The following is a 25,746-nucleotide window of genomic DNA, read 5'->3' as shown; positions in this document are numbered from 1 at the left end:
CCCTCCTCTCCCCATGTTAAGAATGGCCTTTTAAATAATAACGTTATTTCAGCATGGATCCATAAGTGCACTACTACCCATGAAATTATTCAAAACGAAAAAAGTAATTTTGTTTTACAGGCATGCGCATTACTAATTCCTCGGTTATGATAAAAAATGGTTTTTACATTGGATTTATATCTCAAAAAACTAGTCTCTTCAAAATTTAAATGAGATTTTCTTATTCAGTATAGTCGAAAACTCCAAAAAGTCGTCAATTTAAAGAAAATTGTGGAGGTGGACCTAATGTAAAAATTGACCTCGAACGGTGACTAATCTATCAAATTATCAAAAAATAAAAAGGTGCTTGTGCACTTTTGCCACCATGCTATTTTTAAATAGTTTTTTCAGGTTAAATTCAAGCTTCACGATATCTTTTTTATTAAATTAGGTGGAAGCACAGAATAGTTACAAAACACCCTCCCCATGTTAAGAATGGCTTTCAAAATAACATTATTTTAGCACAGTGGAAAAAGTACACAAGTACCAAAAAAATTCAATATTTAACATTTTTGGTATATGTGCATAAAGGCAGACCCAAACTTTCAAACATGCCGGCAGGTGATGCCCAGGTCTGTCAATTGAGGTATGGGAGCAAAATATGGGTATAATTTTCAAATATATTTTATGATTATTTTTTTGTCACTCCCTTATCCTGTATATAATATTTTGATTGTAGAAATTCCCCTCTGGACCAAATTACCGTAGGTTTGCAACAACAGATGCCACATATAAATATTTTGTGTCTAGACTATTAACCACTACATTATGTAACTGTACACCTTCATTATAGACAGATTTAAGCCTTCTACTATAATCCTACAATTCATCCTAGGAGAGAAATCATCGCCATTATCATTAGGAAGTAGTTCCTATTTTTCCTTCTAATTCATAATTGCTCTCACTGCCCCCACTCTACACTGCATAAACTTACTAACAATAGACTTGTATTGCCCCGTCACCCTTATTAAATGAATCATAAACTCATAGAAATAACATTCACTTTCGATTCGCAGATTCAGAAAATAATGATTTCTCCCTACTCAAATTCCCCCCCTTTCTCATTGGATGCGAGCTGTAATTCTCTTATTCCAGATTTAAAACCTTCAATACTTCAACAAAAAAGAACTTCACATATATGCATGGCGTCTGCAAGACAAGTGTTATGCCAAATTGTTACACCATATACACACACAACACCAACATTACGTGTAGATTGTTTACTTTTTGGCCGCTCACATATATTTAAACAAAACCAACATTAAAAACTTACAGAAAGAATACAGTTTGCTTTGCAATTAGTTTGTCTTCTATTCTCTCTCTTTGTATTATTACTGTCATCAACTTTGTTACAGAAAAAAAAAATCTTTTTGATATTTTGATTTATTAAACACAAGCCAAACTAATGAAGCTACCAGTTATAAATGTCTGATTAAGTTTTTCCTTATTTTCTTTGAGAACATGACTACTTTCATCCGTCATAAATTACCGACTCTCTCTCGCTCGCTCCATCTCAAACGTCAACATACACCTTGAGATGAATAACCTTATCCCTATTCTTGTGGATGCGACGGCTAAACGGTTTGCTTTTTTTTTTTTTTTTTTTTTTTTTTTGCACCATCTTTTCCTCCTTTGTGTTACAGATTCAAGCCTGCTTGCCTACTATTTTTTTTTTTTCTTTTTCCCCCTCGTTGCTATTTTTTTTTTTTTTTTTTTTCGCTGGGGTTGTTCAATATCCTTACTGCACCACCTCTCTCCACCCGTACTTGCCATGAGGAGATTAGGGGTATCCATTCCGATAGATGTTCTTACCATGAGGAGTTGGTGTCTATTCCGAAAGCTGTTCGTAACATGAGGAGGTTGAGAGTTGGGCAGCAGCAGCAACATTAGTAAAAAAAAAAAATATATAAAAATACATAAACTGTCTTTGGAATTGTATTTGGTTACCAATCGATGTCTTTTCAGATTTAAGTATCTCTGGAAGTTCTTGTAACTTGTATGAAAGATTTAATTCACTGGAAAGAATTTGGGAAGTGTAGACTTTCCCAGGAATGAAACTTAATTGCATAGAGATTTCTTTAAGAGATTTATCATAGTGTTTCCAAGCCTAAAAATGTTTTTACTTCCAACATAGTTTTTTTTGCTATCAAAAAGCAATTGAGTCTTTGTAGGACCGAGGTATCTAAGTAGGTCCTTTGGCTTCTGGTGTTCAGGAAGCAATTTATTTTTACCTGATTACTGGCAACATGAAACTGTATCAGTAATCATTAGTGTGTAAACAGGTGTCCACACACACTCTGTCTCTCTTGGCTGAGGACATTACTGTAACATGGCCCTTAACATTGCAGCTGCTACAGCTACTATTTCAAACTGTTCTCAGAGGGCGCATATTTCCCCTTTGCGATTTATTTATTTATTTATTTTATTTTATTTATTTATTTTTTTTTTGAGGCCTCTAAAACGCAGCCAGAGTTCCTTCCACCTGGTAATCCGGGTGGCCTCATGGGAGGTATAGTAGGTACAATCTTCAGAAGAATGCTCACTCTTCTTACAAAATTCACATTTGTGTGGTTTTGATTCTATCTTGGCATTGAAAGCCTTCAGAGATTCCTCATTTTCTTAAGTCTTGGAGGCGGCCTTGGCTTAGCCACAGGGTTTTGAGTTTCCTAATAATTAAAAACCGTTTGATAATTTCCAGTGTCTTTAACAGGATTACTGACAATGTTGTATAGGTCTTTCCAGAAATACTGATTAGTTCAGTCTTTGTTAGATGGTAATTTCAGAAACAACACCTGAGAAATTATTATTGCACCTGCCGACATGTCATCATACAAGTCACAGTTATATGAGGTTTGAAGTTCCCATACATCTGCCTTTGTTTTCACCATGAAATATTAATAGAATAGTATGTTATTTATTCTGCGTGTCACGCTTACATCCGAGTGACTGTCGTTTGTTATAGACTTCCATTTCTTGTAATAAATAATTTTACCAAGAATTCTTCATTAGTTTTGGTTTCGGTTTCGGTTTCGATTCAAGCTGATGCACCCAAGTCATATTGATATATTTTTTTTATTTTTGAAATCGCAACTTTGTAATATATAAAAAAAAATCAATAGAACATTAACTCTATAAGAATATGTACAAAAATCTCCAAGAATTAAAATATATTTAAGCATACTTTATGATCGAGCTATGCTGGGCGTCTCTACTAGCTTAGGTAAATACTTTTGCAGTTTTAACAAAAGAGCTACAATAATATGGGAGCATCTCCATTTACGCTAAACATCTACAGAATGCCAACATCAATATATTACATATGAATGAGTTCCCTGTGGAATTTTCACAGGTCCCAGTAGTAAATAATTATTTAAGAAAAATCCAGGTTACTTTTTCCACAATAGCTAACAAAGCAAAGGGGGGGGGGACAAATAATAAATGTTGCCAAAGGCAAGGTAGTTACTCTTCTATTTATCTGGGTAAGTTTATTAGGTGCTTATTCAGATTGACACTTATAGCAATAAATAAACAATGAAAAACTTATGTTGTATCTACTTGTCACAGAAAGAAGATTGTATATTCCAAAAATCACAAAAATTGATCAAGTAGTTTTTTTGTTTTTTTTTATTTACGAAAAACAAATTTGCTGTTTTCTACAGATAAGTTACAGGTGAGGACATTTTTCTCTAGAGAACATAAGGGGAGGTAATCAGTGATTAGTTTGAGTTTGCACATGCAACCTAGTTCGTCCTATCCAACAACACGTCTATTTCATGACATTTAATCATTCAAGACTAACTATACAATGTAACAATGACAGTATTTTGTGTCCTCATTTTGTTTTTTATTCTTGGACATTCAACTTTCTGTTCAAAAATCATTGATTCTTGACAATGCCTAATGTATTTGTTGCTTTTTAGAATCATGTGCTGTGTTTTGATTTCAAACTTGTTTTTTTTTTTCTCTCTGAAGATGGAAAACACTCCGAAACCCGCAAATAATGGAAGCAAGGTGAAAGTGAAACTGAAAGTTGCCAAAAGAAAGGTCAACATCAGACGTAACAGTCGATTTAATCGATCAAACACCAGTTTTAACACAAGCTGTGAGTATACATTAGCTTATTTTTATCTTTGATATGAAAATGGTAGATGCACCAGCCCAGATGATGCATCTACTACTAGTCTTTCACTCTTAAATAGGCTTCAAAAAAGTCTCAAATCTAATAAATCCCACACTGTCGGCCAAACTCGAACCTCTGTCCTATTATCGCAATGTCACATCCCTGTATCTGTTTTACAAGTATTTTAATCAAATGTGCTCTGAACTCATAGCATTTGTACACCCTCGATGTACATACCTCGAATAAACCCAGCAACAAAATCGCACGCTTTCACTGTTGAGGTCCCTAGATGCGAGAAAGCTTTCTACTCTAATAGTTTCTTCCCTCTGACTGCTAGACTTACGAATTTCCTCCCTGTTTCCTGTTCCCTAACTGCACTAACCTGCAGAAGTTTAAATGTAATGTGGACAAACATCTCATTGCTCAACTCTCCACAGTCCTCTGTTAAACACAATTCCAAATAGATCAAACCAAACACACACTCGAACAGTGCTTTGCATTTACAAATATCCATGGACTTAAAACTAACTTAGACAAGGTAGAATCATTTCTCCTAGCAAACTCCCCGGATATTTTAGCGCTAAGTGAAACTAACTTGCACTCCTCTATCCCTTCTAACCACTTTAACATGTCTCGTTATCTTCCACTTTGTCGTAAGGACTCTGACAGACACATGCATGGACTTGGAGTCTATATTCAAAACACCCTCCCCATGCCTAGGGAATCAAAACTAGAATCAGACGACCAGGCCTTCATGTGCTTTAGACTAGTTTTACAACATAGCATTAGCTACTTATATTTTCTTTACCGTTCTCCCATGGCCCAAAACTATATCCTAATCAATCACGTCTCTGACAGTATAGATGTAGTACTCTCCCTAGACACTAGCGCCCAAATACATGTATTTGGTGACTTTAATGTCCACCACAGTAGTTGGCTTGGCTTCTCTAGCTACAGTGACACAGCTGGTAGCATCACACATAACTTTCCTATATCACATTCCTTAACACAGACAATAAAGTTCCTGACATGTCTTCCAGATTATAAGGAGCAGCAAGCTTCATTTCTGGACCAATTTCTGACCACAGTTCCTGAGGATTTTGTAACAAATACCCATTACCCTCTAGGGAATGCTGATCATGCTGTGATAATGATAGACATCACACTAAAATCACGACCCTAAGTTGAAGAGCTACTGCTCAAAGCAACAAGGTACTACAATAAGGCTGACTGGGATACCAGGGATCACATCAGAAATGCTCCATGAGGAAATATCTTTTCTCTCTCTGCTGAACAAATGAGACCACTGAATGGTTCAAAGCGGCAATTGAAACACGTTCTGACATGGAAGTTCTATAGCAAACTCCACTCTTGTCAATGGTTTACTTCTACTTGCGCAGCTGTCATTACACAAAGGCAGCATGCATACTGCCGATTTATCCAACATAAATCCAGTACAAATAGACAAACGTATATAGAAGCTAGAAGTAATTGTAAGAAGGAAATAGCCACAGCCAAGACAGAATATACTGAAACCACCAGAAAATGCATTGAAGCGCAGAAACTAGGAACTCGTGACTTCTGGAAAATCTATAACAGTGTAGTAAATAATGGGTAATCAACAATTCCCCAACTATCCAATAATCTTGAAGTTGTTTGCACAGCAACCAAGAAGGCTAATCTGCTTTCCCGACTGTTTGCTTGCAACTCTACTTTGGACCAAACAAACCACTCCCTCCCAGATTTTGCTTTGCAGACAGAAACTACTCTGTGTGATCTGAAAATCATCTCTTAAGTACATATCACAAAAAATCTACACACGTCAAAAGCATGTGGACCTGATATCATCCGATGCTGCTATTAAAAAAAAATGCTCCACCGAGGTTGCTCCAGTTTTCTCCAAACTTTTCAACAAATGCCTTAACAAGTCTTGCTTTCCGGACTGTTGGAAAATTGCTTCTCTGATACCAGTTTACTAGAATTCTGGCGAAGGAACCGACTCATTAAATTCTCGTCCCATTAGTCTTCTCCTTTTCGCCAAAATATTTGAGTCCATAATTAATCAAACTCTAATCCACCACCTCACAGCTGCTAAACTTCTGTCCAACCAACAGTATGGATTTAGACAAGCCCATTCTACTGCAGATATTCTAACTGTAATCTCTGAATGTATATACCATGCACTGGATAAAGCAGGGGAGGCTAGAGTAGTAGCCCTAGATATATCTAAGGTCTTTGACAGGGTATGGCACAATGGTCTTATGAAAATCAGATCCTATGGTATTACTGGGCAAATACTTAACATAATCATATCCCCCTTAAGAGAAGAATGCAAGATTGTCCTCAATGGTTGTATGTCAAAACAATATGATATAAATGTGGGTGTACCTCAGGGGTCAATCCTTGGACCTTTATTATTCCTGATATATTCTGATAAAAATTTTTAGACATATTTGCTGCCAACACCATGCTCTATAACAGACATGTGGGGAAAATGAATAAGCATATATCCAAGGCAATGGCAGAAATCCTAAAGGAAGATCTCCAATCTGTAGTGGAATGGGGACAAAAATGGATGGTTACATTCAATGCTGCCAAGACTAAGCTTGTTTTCTTTAATAATTAAAAGAAATCTTCTCAACCACTAATAACCATTACTAGTGATACATTATTTGAAAGTAGTTCATTCAAACTCCTTGGCTTAATGGTCACGAGGAACATGAGTTGGAACAGATACAAGGTTACAGCAAGTTACACAAAAGTTATACATGAATTGCCAAGGCGTGCCTCGATCAACAGTCAAGGATAATTCTAAAGTCAATGAAGCAGAGGACTGGATTGTTTAAATGGCCAATGGTTTTCAAGGGATGCTGAAGGTTGAAGATCTGATCAGTACAACTCCTGCCTGGTCGAAAGCCGCCTTGAGAAGGGCGTGCACGGGATTCACACACTTTAGAATCGACGCAGCAGGAGAATAGCAAAGGTTTGTGCCACGATATCGATGAGGCTTATTCTTTGGTAATTTGAGCAGATTTTCGTGTCACCCTTTTTGAAGAATGAGGGAAGCACTGCCTTACTCCAATTAGAGGGCAAAGTTTTAGTGCGCCAAATTGCCTTGAAGACTTGTAGAATCCACAAGGTAAGCATTTTAGGCACAGCTGTGAGGATTTGTGTACGGGCATACAATACAAAGACGTTTGAGGTGAGTTCAGGCATTTGACAGATGTGCCCTTTCCCTCATCCTTTTTAATTACATGATTGATTATATCCTTAACGAAGCCCTACAAGCTCATGAAGGGATTGTTCTGGACGAAGCGTGATTGTTTGACCTTGCTTATGCAGATAATGTCATCTTATTTGGATTAACTGGCAAGGAGGTGCAAGCTATGCTCAACCGAGTGCAGACTGTCGTTTACAGATTATGGATGCATATCAATGCCTCTAAAACAAAGGTCGTGTCCATGCTGATTGATCAGAGTACCTGACAGCTGCTCACACTGGATGGAATTCGCCAGATAATGCAGATTCCTTTGTTTATCTTGGCTCTACTATCACGCTGACAAGGCAGGCAGTGGCTGAGATTGGACGGCAAATAGGAACAGTACGGTGTCCTTTTTCCATCTCGCTTAGTCTGTGACCCCAATGAGAAATATTCTTCAACATCAAAGGACGTATCTATCAGCTGATAATGAGGACCATCCTTCTCTATGGCTGCTAGACATGCCCTATGAGTGTCGGATTTGCACAAACTGGAAGTCTTTGACAGCGGCTATCTTCACAGCATTGTGTGTTGCATTGTGACGATCATGTTCTGGTGTCTATTCTCCACTGAAGGCTATACCTATGCCCCCTGCCATCCATTCATCAACAATGTCTCCAGTGGTTTGAACATGTGATTTGTCGACGAGAGGGAGAGCTCATTCGCAAGGTCCTCTTCTCTCTCTCTCTCTCTGCTTGGCTGGCGCAAATGTGTCGGTGGGTAGCTGAAGACCTTGGCAAAGGCAATTAAGAATGACTTGGCAGTACTATTAGGCTCCCAAGTAAACTTGTGCTCAGCAATTGACCTCTCTATAAGTGATCCTAGTATCTTTACGGATTACAACTGGACAGTGCATGTGGTCACCTAAAGTGGTGACCACTTCGCAATAACATTAGAACACTTCGATCCTGAAATAACCTAAAAAATTCCTCGCTGGAATTTTAAAAAAGTTAACTGGAATAAATTCAAATTATTATGCAAGCACAAACTCCTACCTGGAAAACATGAAAGATCTGATCACTCACTTTACAGATACCATCGTCTCAATAGCTGAGGAATGCATACCTAAAACAAAATCATCAACCAAGTATAATTGGCCCTAGTTTAATGATTACAAAAAGGCTATCAGACTACGACGTGCTGCATTAAGACAATTCAACAACCAACCAACCAATTATTCAGAATTTAAATAACTTTAAAATATACAGAACTAAAGCATGCCAAACAAAAGCCAAATGGGAATCCAAAGACAAAACCATATGGATTATGATATGGAAAATATCAAGAAAAAACACCAGTTCCCCTCTCAACCACCTCTGTATAAACAATAACAAAATAACTAAAAATAAATAAATAAAATAAAAAAGACATGGCCAACATGTTTGCAGATACTATTGTAAATAATTCATCATCCAAAAATTCCAATAAAAAATTCCAGACTATTAAACAGGAATCAGAAAAACAAACTGAACTTTAAAAGTAATAATGTGGAAGAATACAACAAACCTTTTACCATCCATGAACTAAAGGATTCATTAAAAAAAAGCCAACAACACGGCTGAGGGACCTGATAAGATAACATATGAATTTCTAAAACAACTACCAGATTAACGATTAAAGTATTTACTTTCCATTCTTAATGACATCTGGATTAATGGCAATCTTTCAGCTATATGGAAACAAGCCAGTCATCTCCATACCAATAGGAAAGGATGCATCTGACCCCTCCAATTATTGCCCCATAGCACTAACAAACTGTGTGTGCAATACAATGGAGAGAATGGTAAACACTAGACTAATTTGTTTTTTTGAAATTAATAAAATAACCAACTTTTAATGTCACTTCAGAAAACATTGGAGCACTACAGATCACTTGATATGATTGGAAACTTTTATCAGAAATTCATTTATACAAAAAAAAAAAACATGACTGCTATTTTCTTTGCTCTTGAAAAGGCTTATTATACCATATGAAAGATCTCAAAGAAGCTGGATTGAAAGGAAGATTACTCATCTTCATCAACAATAGACTATTTAATGTCTGTGTAGGAACATGCCTCTCGGACAACAAGAAACAGGAAATGGGAGTCTCACATGGAAGTATTGTGTCTGTGACATTATTTAACCTAAAAATTAACAATATCGTTGGATGCATAAACCAAAACATGGATTGTTCACTATATGTTCATTTTCTAATTGCATACAGCTCAAAGCATATCCACATAATTGAGCGTAACTTCAACAATGCATTGACAAAATAAAATTAAAAAAATGGATAACTGAGAATGGATTCAAATTTTCCACTAACAAAATGCATGCATTTTGTCAGCTTAGAAAACTGCACCCAGATCCTTTTTTTAAAACTAGATGATACCCAAATTCCTGTTGTAGATGAACATAATTTCTTAGGGTTAATATTAGACGAAAAGACTTGCATTCATCCCTCACATCAAACACCTAAAAGTCAAATGTAACAAAACCCTCCAGCTAATGCAAGTCATTGCCCACACAGATTGGGGAGCGGACAAACAAACCCTAATGAAATTATATAGATTAATAGTGTGATCAAAATTAGATTATGACAACTTCATTTATGGTGCCACCAGAAAGTCATACATAAAGCCATTAGACACTCTTCAACATCAGGGCCTCAGGCTTGTACTGGAACCTTCCGAACTTCCCCCATCGATAGTCTCTGTGCAAAAGTCAGCAAACTCTCATTATCAATTCGACGCAACAAAGTAACCTAACAATATTTGACCAAAATTCTCTCTTGCCCAGACAATCCTGCTGGCATTGCAAACCCAGATTACTCTCTGTATGATAGGAAAAAATCACAGCCAACAAATTCAGCCCATAACTACATCTTCAATCTACAATTTTCAAAACCTATTTGACTAAAAAGTAAAAGCTATAAAATCTTTTGGTCTTTGTATGAAACCACTAGTGAAAGACGCAGGTATCGCAATCACCAATATCCCTAATGTCAACCAATTAAGCCTTTCACCATGGCTACTAAAACAGCCTGAAATTATCCTTGAATTAAATAAGCTCTCAAAAATTCACTCATCCACTAACTTATCAAGAAAAACATCTTTCACAAAAAATACCCAAACCATCAGCACATCTACACAGATGGTTCCAAAGACAGCAACAGAACTGGATGCGGAGTAGTTGCCAATAACATTACAGAAGTGACTACTAGACTATGCTTCAATTTTTAGTGCCAAAACCACAGCTATAGACCTGACTCTAACTTTTCAAAATCAAACCCACAATAGAAGAATGGTTACCAGATTTCAGAAAATCATGCAAAGAGGAAGTGGTTAACCCACTCTTTCCTGCTAAAAAAAAGAAGACCCTCCAGAATATTTGGAATACCAATAACCATTTACGATAAAACACTTTCTTTTGGATTGTGGCGATCTCGTGCATATCCGGCAAAATTATTACAATGTCAACAACATGAAAAAACTATTTAAAGAAATAAATTCTAACAAAATGCTAATATTTCTGGGAAAAGTAAATTTATACAAAAGAATATCATTTTAACTCAATCCAACTTTACCCCCCGCCCCCAAATAAAATTAAAAAAAAAAAAACAAACAAAAAAAACATCACCTAATGATCCAAAAAGGCTGATTTGATTTACTGAATGAGTTAAATATCTAACCCACAACAACAACAAAAAAAATCCAAATTATGGAACTCTACATTAAATAACCCAAAATAAAAAGTATGATATGCTGTAAAACCAAACCGAAGTAGCTGGTCTTCAGTGATGGGATTGGAAGTGGTTAGTAATATCCTGTGACCTAGCCCAAAATTGATGAAACTGAACTGTGATGTTCTGAGATACAGTTTGTGCTCAGGAGGAAGCTACAGGTAAATAAGTAAATTTGTAGCATCATTGATTCGACTGCCGAAATACATATATTTGAGGATTTTATGTCCACTACAGAGATAGCTTAGCTTTATCAAGCTATACAGATGTATAGAAACAGTTCAATATGCTTTCTCTGGTGCTACCAGATCAGGCTGCCTATTGGCTTCCTGAGACGAAACGCACCTACATCGATTTCTGTTTTTGTTTTCTATTCTCTTTTGTAAAACTTATGTTCTACAAAAACAAAATAAAAACAACAGCCCCCTCCCCTTCCCCCCTCCTTTTTTCCTTCTCTACTTCCCGATTGACCCTGTCGGCAGGGCATTAGAATACACCGACTGCCCCCCTGCAGAGGGTAAAAGTCCCTCAACGGGGCTACCTGTTGGCCGTGGGTGGCAACCCGTGATGCCTAGGAAAAGGATCCTGGTGGCTGAGCAACCGATGCCTAGGGAAAATAAAGGTACCTGTAGCAACACTCTACTTTGGCCTTGTACTAGGCTAGACGGGCGGTTGGAGAGGCCCGATCCAACCAATCGGCTAGTCATGTCAAGCCCTAACACTTACACTGAAAATGTCAATTATAACATCTAAATAAAATTTTAAAAAAAAAACTTAATCCAAAGATAATACATTTCATTACTACAAACATAGACAAACCAGTTAAGTGTTAGAAGGCGATGGCAAGGGCCAATCAATTGATGAGACAAAAACCACACAACTGCTCCCTAACGAACGTTTCTATCAAACTGGGAAAGAAGAAACTAAAAAAGGAAACAGGAAATGATGGAACAAACTCAATCAATTGAGTATATCTCTTTTGTATCCCTGGGATGAAAGGGCGAATGGGTTTCCCCCCTAACATCTCCCAATTTCGGGCTCCGAGGAGGGTGGGGAGCAAGAGAGATGAAAATCTAAACAAACTTCTATAAACCCAAACAAAAAACCCAGAAATCAAAAAAATACTACAAAATCGAAAAGAACCCATTCTGACGTAACCAGCTCAGACAGTGAACAAGAATATAACTATGAAATAATTGATAAAGAAAAATATCCAAGATTCATAGTAATCGAAACCTTGGAAGGAAAAAAGATCAGCGATCTATCTCCATTCCTAATTGAAAAAATTCTGTCTCAAAACAGCAACCCAAAAACAGCAAAAAAAATGAAAAATGGCAATCTACTTGTCACAGTCAACAACTATAAAGACGCAAAAAACATCTTAGAGATGGAAAAATTCCATATCTATAAATGCAAAAGTTATGCTCATGAAAGACTAAACACATCAAAAGGTGTTATAAAAAGCCATGAATTAAGCTTGGCTACAGCAGAAGAAATAGAAAATGCCCTAAGAAAACAGGGAGTAATCGATCACGTCCGAATAAACATAAAAAGGAATGGTCAAACCATACCTACAAAAACCTACATACTAACTTTCAATACACCAAAAATTCCCAAAGAAATAAAAATCGGATACACAATAGAAAAAGTAGAACAATATATACCAGCCCCTCTGAGATGTTATAAGTGTCATAAATATGGACATAGCAGAGAAGCATGCAAAGGACAGAAAGTATGTGGAAAATGTGGCTTAAAAGAACCTAACCACACTGAAAGTGAATGCCCAAACGAAACAAAATGCCCAAATTGCCAAGAAAAACACCCAGCATACTCTAAAATATGCAAAATCTACACAAAAGAAAAAGAAATAGCCGAAATAAAATACAAACAAAATGTGCCCTTTCCTGAAGCAAGGAAAATAGCAAGCTCTCGAGAAAAAATAAACACTTACGCAGACATTACAAAAACTTCAAACCAAACAACCCAAAACCAAGACCTACTTAAACTAATCTCCGAACTCAAAAATTCAATTGAAACTTTAAAAACTAACCAAAACGAAAACAAGAAACAAATATCAGTATCTTTGAAAACTCAGTCAAATGATCTAAAACAAGTCCCAAAGAGCAAAAAAGAACCCGAACAGCAAAAACCACAAATAAACCGTGAAAGATCCCAATCACGTACAAGGACAAAAGCAGAAGATAAAAACACAATATCTGGAAAGATGGAAACAGAACGGGAAAACACAAATCCTCTTTCCAAAAACCAAAGTAAACAAAAAACAGAGACAATATTAATCGAAAATGAAAACAAATTTGAATTGATTGAAATCGAGAGTCACAGGAAAAAATCTAGCTCCAAAAACAGAACTGATCAGGAAGAGAAAATGGAGACTGAGGAACCAAGCAGTTCAAGTAAACACAAAACAAAAACCACTCAAAACACAACAAACCAATAGAATAATAGATATAAAAACCTAAACAAAAACCAAACAGAAAAAAAAAAGGAAAAAAATTAATAAATAAACGAACTTACTTATGGAAATGAATAAAAACATCATACAGTGGAACTGCAGAGGCATAAAACCAAACTACGAAGAAATCAAACATATAATAGCACAATATGACCCCAGCATAATCGGCCTACAGGAAACTCTTCTAAAAGAAACGGACACCATCAACTTCAAAGGATACCACATCTACAATCAAACAAACAGATCACAAGCAGATAATCGACCCACAGGTGGTACTTCAATTATAATAAAAAAACAGATACCACATATAAAATTACAACTCCAAACAAACCTTCAAACAATAGCAATTAAAGTTACACTTCACCGACCAATAACCATTTGTTCAATATACATTCCACCTAAACATAAACTAAACAAAACCGAAATTGAAGATCTTATAACACAACTCCCCATACCTTTTATATTAATGGGGGACTTCAACGCCCATAACAAAATGTGGGGAAGTGAGAATATTAATCAAAATGGGAAAACCATTGAATCATTACTGGAATCACCTGAAGTAACTATATTCAACGACAAAACACACACATACCTTCACCCAGGCACAGGAACGACATCAGCTATCGACCTAACACTATGCTCCCCCACAATATTTATGGACTTCCAATGGGAGGTACATAACGACCAGTGTGGCAGCGATCACTTCCCAATTTTTCTCAAAACCCAAGAACCTACAACAGAAGAATCAAAACCAAAATGGCAAATTAATAAAGCTAACTGGACTGAATTTAGCAAACTTTGCACAAATCTAATTAATCAAGAAATAGTTAACAAACCAGATCCTATGTTAGCTTTCACCAATACACTAAACGAAATAGCAACCAAGACAATCCCAAAATCTTCCACCAAACCACACCCAAAATCAACGCCATGGTTCACAATAGAATGTAAGCAAGCAATAACCAACAGGAAAAAAATGCTAAAAAATTTCAAACTACATCCTACAAAACCCAACCTTCAAAAATACCTACAAGCACGAGCAAAAGCACGCTATATTATAAAAAAAAGCAAAAAAGAAACCTGGCAAAACTATATTTCCAAATTGAACAACAACCCGCCATCAAAAAAAACATGGGAAATAATAAGAAAAATAACTGGAAAAAAACTTGGAACACCAATAAATAATATAAATACACCAAATGGTAGACAAACTATAGACAAAAAAGAAATAGCAAACATAATCGCAAATGAATTCAGCCAAAACTCATCATCCAACCACTACTCCCCCAAATTCCAAAAATACAAAAACAACGCAGAAAAAGAAAAACTCAATTTCACATCCAATAACAAAGAATACTATAACACCTCTTTCACTATAACAGAACTAAAAAATGCAATTCATAAAAGTAAAGATACAGCTACTGGTCCAGACGACATCCACTATCAATTTCTAAAACACATGCCAGACACATCTCTCAACATTCTCTTACAGATAATTAACAAAATATGGTGGACTAACAATTTTCCAAAACACTGGCTCGACTCCAATATCATCCCAATTCCTAAAGCAGGAAAAGATCACTCCAACCCTACCAATTATCGTCCTATCGCCTTAACAAGCTCTATATGCAAAACAACAGAAAGGATGGTCAATACAAGACTAATGTGGCATTTAGAAAAATATAACCTCATTTCTACACACCAAAGCGGATTTAGACAAAATCAAGGTACTAATGACCAACTTATTCGGCTAGAAACATATATTCGTAACGGTCTAATAAGAAACCACCACGTGGTCTCAATCTTTTTTGATATCGAAAAGGCGTATGACACCACGTGGAGATATGGAATCTTGAAAGATATTCATAATATGGGAATCAGAGGAAATCTAGCAAAATTTATCCAAGAATTCCTATCCCACAGAACATTTAAAGTATGCTTAGGAAATACAACATCAGATCAACACACACAAGAAACAGGGGTACCACAGGGTAGCGTACTATCTGCCACCCTTTTTCTAATTAAAATCAACAGTATAATCGAAAATGTTAACATGGGATTCGAAAAAACACTATTTGTTGATGACTTTTCAATAACTTACTCATCACCAAATATGCCAACTATTGAAAGACAAATGCAACATTGCCTTAACAAAATAGACCTTTGGGTTAACCAAAATGGATTTAAAATGTCCAAAAGCAAAACCACATGTATCCACTTTTGTAGGAAACGAAAATACCACCTTGATCCACAGCTCAAACTAGATGGACAACCAATACCAGTAGTACAACACACCGAATTTCTAGGGATCATTTTAGACAACAAACTAAACTTCAAGGAGCACATTAACAAATTAAAACAAAAATGCTTAAAAGCAATAAATATCTTAAAAATAGTATCAAAACTAGATTGGGGAGCAGATCAAGCTACAATGCTCAAAATATATCGCTCACATATCAGATCCAAACTGGATTATGGTTGTGCCATATATAGCTCTACTTACAAATCCTACAAAAACAAACTACTAACAATACAGAATCAAAGTTTAAGACTCAGCCTGGGAGCCTACCGAACTTCTCCAATGGAAAGCCTTCATGTAGAAGCCCAAGAACTACCCCTGCACTTAAGATGGAAAAAACTAGCGTTACAATACGCAACAAAACTACAAACCAACCCCGAAAACCCAACATACAAAACTACCTTCAACTTACAATGTACAAACTCTTATTCAAGGAAACCAAAAAGTATACCCTCCTTTGGACACAGAATTAAAGAAATAATACATCAAATCAATGAAAACCCCGACAATATAATTACTCAGAAAACAAACGACAGACCCCCATGGACATTACACAACCCAGAAACCGACATAACACTTACTACTTACAAGAAAAACATTACAAATAATATAACAAACAGAAACAACTTTGGAGAACTAAGAGAAAAATATGCAGAATACATAGAAATATACACCGATGGGTCTAAAACTATAAACGGAACAAGCGCAGCAGGCACAGATGGACAAAATCAATATCAAATAAGACTGCCCAACGAGGCTTCAATATATACAGCCGAACTGCAGGCCATCAAAATAGCTCTCAAACACATCAAAGACATCAACGAACAAAAAGCCATAATATATACAGACTCGCTATCCTGTATCATGGCCCTTGAAGTAAAATCTAAACATCCTTTTATCACAGAAATTATACAAGAATACAATGAAATAACCGAAAAAAACAATAAAAAAATTATAATAGCCTGGATACCAAGTCATGTCGGCATTCCAGGAAATGAAAAAGCAGACAAACTGGCTAAAGAAGCCACAAACCACCAAATGGAAAAAATTAAAATACCACACACAGACCTAAAAAGAAAAATCAACGAATATATAGAAAACATGTGGCAAGAGGAATGGAACAAATGCACTGCAAACAAATTGCATGAACATCAACCAATAATTAAAAACGAAAAACAAAAAATTTTTAAAGGAAGAAGAGAAGAAATTGTACTAAACCGAATAAGAATCGGACATACAAAATTAACTCATTCCTACCTAATCAAAGCGGAGGAAACACCAAATTGCACACTCTGCAATCAACAACTAACAATTAAACATCTACTGACAGAATGTAGAAAACACAAACACACTCAGAAGAAATATTTTAAAACAACAAACATTAGAAAAGTGTTCCAGGAAGTGGAACCCCAACAAATCATAAACTATTTAAAAGAAACAAATGTATTCAAACTCCTATAAAGCAAACAAGTAAAATTCAGTTTAGAAAAACAAATCTCTTATAACTAAAACAATTTTTCAGAAAACCTAAAACATCTTGCTTCAAAAGATAAACTTTTTCAAGAAACTTAAAAAATTTTTACAAGAAACTGAAAATCTATTATACCAACAAAACTTTTTTGGCATTAAATGACTCTTAGAGGTTGAAATGCCGTTAAACAAATACTCACTCACTCACTCAATATGCTTTCTTCAATTACTCTAGGCTGCATGAATTCTGAATGTATATCAGTGGGGTAACGGCTTGTATCGTCCTCGAGCTGGTGACATGCCTGGATCCGTTGTGGCCCAGGGAGGAACGAATGGTGTTCCTAGCGATCTTAGGCGTAATTAGACTGGTCGTGTGGGTTTCATGCATAGATAGGGCATGAAGGGTCGCCGCCTTCTCATTATGATCTGATTTCGCATTTTAAACCCGCTTAAAATCTATATCAGATGTGATAGACGTAGGTGATTCATACCGCTAGTTTGTGTATTTATTCAAAACAAATTTGAGTATGTGTTCCCTGCCTAAGCATGGCATACACCGCCCTTAAGTTCTGACAGCTAAAAACCAAAAGAATCGTCCCTTAATTGTTTGAATGAGTCACGTCCCCTATTTATTTTAGCTGTTAGAATACCTCCAGAATGCCTTTCCCTGACAGTTATTTTCATTCTGCAGCCCACTTTGATGGTACTTATTCTGGAGGTCACCACATGCCCCAAGGACGCCCAACCCCCACCTCCCCAACCTTTCTTTTGCCCGTAGACTGCCCACTCTCTCTTAGAAAGTGTCTTGTTTTCGGCAATAACTGGAAAATAGCAAGCACTTCAACAACTTGAGTAGGTTGGGAGGTCCCTCACTAACATAACATAGTTAGCATTTTGTTTAGTTCATTTCTTTTTCTTGTTATTTTTCTTTGTTTTGGCATGTTTTTAAGGTTTAGTAATATCCCATCCCCCATTATTCGACATTTTTTCATTTTGTTCTCATGTTTATTTTTTTGTATTCTTTTATGTTTGTAAATATGTTTCGATTCGTTGTCAAAAATTGTATTTTTTGGTTTTGTAAATAAAAATGTTTGTTTTTGTAAATAAGATTTTGAAAAGCATTCATATGAGGATATTTTAAATCACTCGGGTCCACAGAGTGAATGAGGTATTATGGTGAGTGATAAACTAGCTTAAGGAATAGACAAGGTGGATGGTCCCTGACCCCATTCTCGTTTTTAACCTCATGCCACATTGCTTTAAGGATCCCCTTCATTCTTTATAAAATGTTTTTAATAAAGTGTTATATAAAAAATGGGTGGGAAGACCTTAGCAATAATAAAAAAAAAAATAAATAGAAAAGGGAGTTTTTAATATGAATATCAATATACAAACAAAAAATTATAGGAGTATAGATATTTTATTCATTTTTTTCAAGTTATCTAATAAACTCTTTAATTATTTTATTTTACTTTTGTTAGTTTGAAGAGATCAAGGGGCTCCTTCCTGGGGCTAACACTTGATTCTATTATAATTTAAATTTATATCAGAGGGCTCTTTTAAGAATAGACACTGTTCCCTTTATGGTTGCTATCTGTATTTCCTTACAGCTTGGTTTTCCAGGGATTTCTTCTAAGTATTTTTGATTAGTGTGTAGTTTTTTGTGATCTTTTAAGAGAACCTGCTATTGATTTTTTTTTTAATTATTTTTTTTTTTGTGATTTTTTTTTTTTTTTTTTTTTTTTTTTTTAAACCAACACATTTCAGGTGAAAACATTATTGCATACTTATGTGCCATGTTGAAATTAGTATAAATTACAAAAAATGATTCAATAGAAAAATAATTGCAAGTAAAACTAGAATTTATTGTATTATCAAGTTTTATGTTTTAATGTGGAAGAGCTGAGACAAACTGACTCGTCTCCCTTGACTTAAATTTAATTAAATTATGGGTGCTCCATTTTTAAACCGAATGTAATTGTGGATGATAAATTTAGCACATCTTTTACTGAATCATTTTTTATAATTTTTGGAATTTGTACTCATTTCTTAATGGTACATAATGTTTTCACCTAAAATATGTTGGTTTAAAAAAATCACTAATGTAAACAAGCCACTTCTTGTGCGTCTTTTTACTCATTTTATTTGTTTTTTTTACTCCATAACTGCAGTGAATGCATCAAAGGTAATGAAAAAAACTCTCGTGGCCAACAACCGAGCCCTTGCTGATGCTGTTCAAATGAGCAAACATGAAATTGCTGTCAACACTGAAAGGATAGTCAACCTGCAGAAAGAAAACATTGAACTAATGCTGGAAAATGGAAAGCTGAAACACAACCTCACACAAGTGATTGAGGATCAAGTTAACGACAGAGTAAAGGTGATATAATAGTTTTTATGTCTTGTTTCATATAAAATGAACCTAACATATTTGTAGATGTGATGTTTATAATTGGTTTTGTAACCAACAATGTAGAGAGGATAAGTGAAATATAGACGTAAAAAATAGATCATTTCGTGACTAAATTGCAAATTGTGTCTAAGTAGAATAATTAAAGTGAATATTTTTTCCCAAACATAACCCAATCCCAAAACTAAGGAATATTTTAGTGTGCATTTTGTGATTAAACTATATATGAAAAAAAAACTTAAAGGAAATATATCTGCAATTTGGTTAACCTCCACCCCACCTTATCTTCTCTGCACCCTATCTGTGTCACAGAAGTGATATCGCTAGTCTGTCTTCTCTTGAAATACTGTTATGGTGTGTGTGTTGTTTAGAATTGTTTGATCTGTTCCCTGCTTCCTTTCTTCCATCTCGTCTGACCCATTGATATAGTTGCTGTATTCCCGTGGGGGTGTGTGTATATTCCATATACACGTGTATATAATGAGTGTCTTATTGAATGTGTGTCTGTTCTTAATACATGTATTTACATGTGATCGCCTAGTTTTCAAAATGTCACAAAACCACTGATCCGGTGCATGTTTACATATAACGACAATTAATGGACGGAATAAACATCTTTGTCTCTTGCTAGACAAAAGAAGACATATCTTCAACAAAAGGGATGAATGCCATTCTATGGGGTTACATCTGGCCAATTAGGGAACACATTTGGCTCATCTTTGATCTTGTTGGATGGAAAGTTGTAACAAAAATTCTACCACGAAAAACAGACCACTGGTTTATTTCAGCAACCTTTATTCCAGAATCTTGCTCCGATCTTTGAAAGATTGAATGCTAATATAGTGCTTTCTACATCTTAATTATCAATCTTGCCCATGCTGAGTGCCATCCTGTCTGTCAACCGGCTTTCTTAGCCGTCCATTGCAAATACTGAATACTAACTAACGTTCTAAGGCATTTTTAAACTTGTTACGTTATGTATCTACGTAACCTTGCCTTGTCTTTTGTTATGTATCTTTGTTTATTAAAACCATACATTCCAATGTTATTTTATTAAACATCCTAATAAACATTTTACATATTTTTGATTTAATTATTTCTACATTAAATTCCAATCCTATTTCCAAACATTCTTCTGTTATCGAAACACTTTATTTCCATAACATTGTCACCAGTTCCAATATCGATCACTCACCTCTATACCCGGGACATCTGACATTGCCCGGTCATAAGATAATATAGTGATTTCTTTCAATTCACGGTTTTGCATTGTAATACAGTTTCCTATCTCAGTACTCTCTTTCCAAGAACTGCAGACTTGTGGAACGCTTTTCCTATTGACTGTTTTTCTCCTACTTATAGCTTTGGTCTTTTTAAGACGAAGGCATCTCTTTTCCATTCTTGTTTATTCCTTACATAAAGTTTTTTTTTTAATCCTAAACAAAGCATATTGTCACTTGAAACATAAGTGGCTACTATTTAGGATCGTGTGTAACAAGGGGACTGTGGGGAGTTGAGCAGTGAGATGTCTGTTCACATTACATTTAAACTTCAGCAGTTTAGTACAGTCAGGCAAGCAGCAAATAGGGCGGGAATTCTAAAGTTAAGCAAGCTTAGAGTAGAAAACTTTCTGACATGTAGGAGTCTCAAAAATAAGGGGAGGGGGCTGCTTGTCGGCTTTGTCGGGAGTATGCATGTTGAGGTAGTACAAGTTCATCAGAACACATTCCATGATTAAAACGTATGAGAAAAAAAACTTTTAGGAAAACAAACATTGATTAATTAAACTTTACTATAATGGTAGACACATAAGATGAAAATCAAATTCTTAAAAAATCAGTAACAGTTGAGATTCTGGATATGACCTTAAACTATATCTGGTGAGGCCCCAGCTTGCAGGTTTTGGGGAGTGTGAAGCCACCCCTTAATTGCCGTTGCTCCCAGGTCCACTCTGACACGGAGTGGTAGTACCTGTTAGAGTCCCAACTATGGGTTAAATAGAAACTAAATTAAAAAAAAACAAAAAAACAAATATATTTTCTATTAAAAACTTTCTCTTCAAAATCACTGGATTCGGCATTAAATAACCTGAAAAGGGTTGATATGCTGTAAAACAAAAACAACCAACCAACCAGAACAGTTGAATTGAGAGAGAACTATTTGTAAAATAAGAGAATATTAGACTTTTAGCTCGTTAAAAACGGGCAAAAGTTATAGCCCATTGACTTAGAATGAATGTTTTATGCCGAATTGATAGTTGAATATGGTTAAATTTGTGCATTAAATACTAATCGCTGTTAATTCTTGAGCATCAAGCATACCATAATACTTAGTTTACTGTGCCTTTTCATAACAAAGGTCCATACAAAATTTTAGTCCGATCTGTCCAGTAGTTCTCAAGAAAATTTCTAGAGTAAATGTGGTATTGTAGTGACTAATTCCTATTCATCTTTAATTGTATTAAACAGATACCATAGTATTTAGTTCGCTACATTACACTTTATAACAACGGTTCAGATCGGTCCAGTAGTTTCTGAGAAATTGTATAACTAATATATATAGAGATATATATATATATATATATGAATTTTGGAATATATTTTCTAGACAACAGTAATATAGGCCCATTATTTTTATTTATTAACTAAAAATAAGGTATTATTTTTCAGTTAAAATTCAAAAAATTTAATTGAGAAAAGCTTTTCATCAAATTTTGAATTCTATTAACCCATTAAATCCCAAGGTATCTAAATTTTCTTACTATTGAATTAAAATTTTGTGTTATAACTAAAAATAGGTTATAATATGCAAATTGAAAACAACAAGTTATTTTATTCAGGAAGCAGAATATTGACTCTCCTATAACTAACATACTGGATACATGTGATACATTTTAGAAATCAAGAAATTGTAAGGAGTGAAGCAGTTCACACAAAGAGTTACATTGCACTTTTGGCAATAAGTTAGTGACTTACTATTGCAAGACTCATTTTTAGGAGGGTTCCAATAACTCTCGAAGTTGATGAATATAAATGGATTTTTTTTTTCTTTTTATAATACAGTAAACAGTACAATTATATATTATCTTGGAGATTTTAAAAATAAATTATTTGGTGTCCAACTTATAGGACAGTGGGATCTAATGGGTTAATGGAAGTACTGTAAGTGTTGCTGTGTTGTCCCAACCAAGTTGACCAATCAAGCATGCACTGACCAGCTGGCTTATATGGTGGCATTTAATTTTAAAAATAATTTGATGTCCTATTTATAGAACTGTGGAATCTAATTGGTTTAAGTAATGCAATTTTAAAACGATTGGTGCGTATCTGAATGTATATATATCCTAGGCAAACACATTTTTCTTTGTAAACTTTATCATTTAGGGAAGTGCCATTGTAACCATACTATACTCTATAAAACAGAACATTAAAATTTTAAATTAATGCTGTATTTATTGCTGATATCCGTCTGGAGACTGGTTCTACTTTTTTTCTGTTTTTTTTTTTTTTCATTTTCCTTCAGTCAATTCTCAGAAATCAAGGGGCCTTCTATCTATTAGATACATAGATATTCAATTGTTTTTTTTTGGGGGGGGGGTTACATAGGAATCGCCACTTATCAAGGCCCAGAAACCACTCAAGGATAAGGGTTAAGAGTGTACAGTAGTCAATTGGACAATATAGTAATCGTTAGTAATGGAAATTCAGTAAAATTTGTTAACAAGTGGAATGGCTCATCAAGAACTTGTTCACGTTGGACTTGAAGACAATCAGATTGTAGTCAGCTGGAAAGCAGGAAAACGGAAGACAGTTCCACAGGCATGCACTTCTAAGAAAGAAGCTCTGTTCATGGAATCTACATTTAGGTGAGTGGAGGGAATTATTGATAATGTTTTCAGCTAGACGAGTGTTTCTTGTGCAAGTTTGGTGAGGGGGGGCATAGATTGAAGCTCAGTCGAGCACTTGCCATGAAAATAACAATAAAGAAGAGACAGGTTTGTATTACTGTACACATAGATTCGAAAAAGTTTTCAAGAAACAGATATATAACAAATAAATGTTATCAAAGGCAAGATAAGTTACTTTTCTGCCAAACTGGATATATTTTTTGTGTTTTTATTCAAAACATATTTATTCAGCTCGAAAAATATACAGTGTTTACCGATGTATTTGAAAATTCAAGATGGCGTCTCACACCCTCTTTAACACCGTAAGTTTGGGAAAAGGTGTTATAAATAAAAAACTAGAAAAATACTATTAAAAACCCGCTGAATATATGTCAACCTATGTCACGGTAACATATATTGAGTGAGTTTTTAACAGTATTTTATCCGGTTTTTTATTTATAACACCTTTTCCCAAACTTACCGTGTTAAAGAGAGAATCAGACGCCATCTTAAATGTTCCAATACATCGGTAAACACTGTATGGTTTTCGAGCTGAATAAACATGTTACATTGAATAAAAAAACGAAAAATATATCCAGTTTGGTAGAAAAGTAACTTATCTTGCCTTTGATAACATTTATTTGTTATATATTTGTTTTTTGACAACTTTTTCGAATCTATGTGTACAGTAATATAAACCCGAAGAGACAAACTCGCAACATCGCTTCTGTGAGATAGAGGTTGCAGGGAAGAGAAAAGGAAATCTCCTATGAGGCTACGAAGTCTATATTGAACTCTATCAAGGGAGGACAAGTCCTTTTTAGCAGCTCCTGCTCAGATGTGGCAACAGTACTCCATCCTTGGACGTACCTGGCTCTTATATAGATAGAGAATTGCATCAGCAGTGAGATATCTACTGGATCGATAGAAAGATCCTACCATTTTTCCAGTGGTCTTGGCAACAGATTTGATGTACATGTTCCATTTCAGATGAGTAACGGTCAAGCCCAGAAGTTTGTCAAAACATGAGGCCTCCCCAAGACGAGAGCCATTCATTTCAATTGATGCCAGATGTGGATCAAAACGTTGATGATGTAAAGATAGAAGCTTGGTTTTAGATGCATTACAAGTAACCAACTACTCCTTTCCCCATTGTACCACGTGCTCAAGATCAGAGGAAAGAGAATCGGAAAGAACTTGGTCATTTACAGTCTTAGATGTGCTACCATAGATGGTAGTATCATCAGCATAAATGTCTACGAATGATGTAAGGATGTGATTTGGAAGATCATTAATGTAGATCAGGAAGAGAGTTGGGCCCAGGATAAAAAGTTCTTTATCTCTCAAATGCTGAGTTAGTAAAGAAGTTGAAAACACAATTTTCCTCTTCTTAATTAACTATTTTAATATGTTGTAGTATATCTTTCTTTTTTGTCTCTTGGCCTTACTGGATTCCAGGACCAGAATTCATCTAATCTGGTAGAGTATCCAGATTCGTGCTACTACTTGAGATGCACGATTCCTTGTAAAAGCCAGCAAGGGTTAGCCATATCGAGATCTTATTTGGGCTGCACATACTATGTTATTTGGAATATTTGCTTAGGATTTACTTCAACAAAAAATATCCTCATGTCAGGTTGACATGACAAACCCATGTACAGAAAGACCTTAGATATTCGAGGATAGTAGGTGTGTGAGATAACACTTCACCACACATATTTCCGTTTGACAATGATAGCCAATCCCAATGCTATGTTCATGGTCTTCTCTTTTATCTTCTTTTCTGACCATGTCGCTGTCTCTCACATTGGCAACTGCTGCGGCATGCATGAGTTCACAAATATAAAGAAATATACAACAAAACACAAACTCCAACACTTTCTGCAAATATCTGTTGCACTGTGTGTGTGACACCATCTACATGCTAAGGTCCACATGTACATTCTGTCGAGGCCGTGTTCGTCAGTTGTCAGCTCATCTTTATTTCCTAATGCTCTCTCGATCTGGTCCAAGCCACAATTTGCCTTCAACTGTGTCAAACTCGTAACTGTTATCAATTGTTGTAA

General features: G+C 35.4%; 1 protein-coding gene across 1 annotated transcript in view; it reads left to right on the top strand.

Moving 5' to 3' along the window:
* LOC145263733 (uncharacterized) overlaps positions 1–25,746 on the top strand; it is a 60,189-nt gene that overhangs the window by 5,264 nt on the left and 29,179 nt on the right. Inside the window, exons 2-3 of the mRNA XM_080120712.1 lie at positions 4,012–4,141; positions 19,556–19,764. Of these exons, the coding sequence (XP_079976838.1) occupies positions 4,012–4,141; positions 19,556–19,764 (339 nt within the window). The remainder of the gene's footprint in view (positions 1–4,011; positions 4,142–19,555; positions 19,765–25,746) is intronic.

The sequence above is a fragment of the Euprymna scolopes genome, chromosome 39, assembly GCF_053919585.1.
Source record: "Euprymna scolopes isolate OS-2025 chromosome 39, ASM5391958v1, whole genome shotgun sequence".
NCBI classification, from domain to species: domain Eukaryota; kingdom Metazoa; phylum Mollusca; class Cephalopoda; order Sepiida; family Sepiolidae; genus Euprymna; species Euprymna scolopes.
Note: the sequence above shows the minus strand (reverse complement) of the source record. Positions and strands in the feature narration are given on the sequence as shown.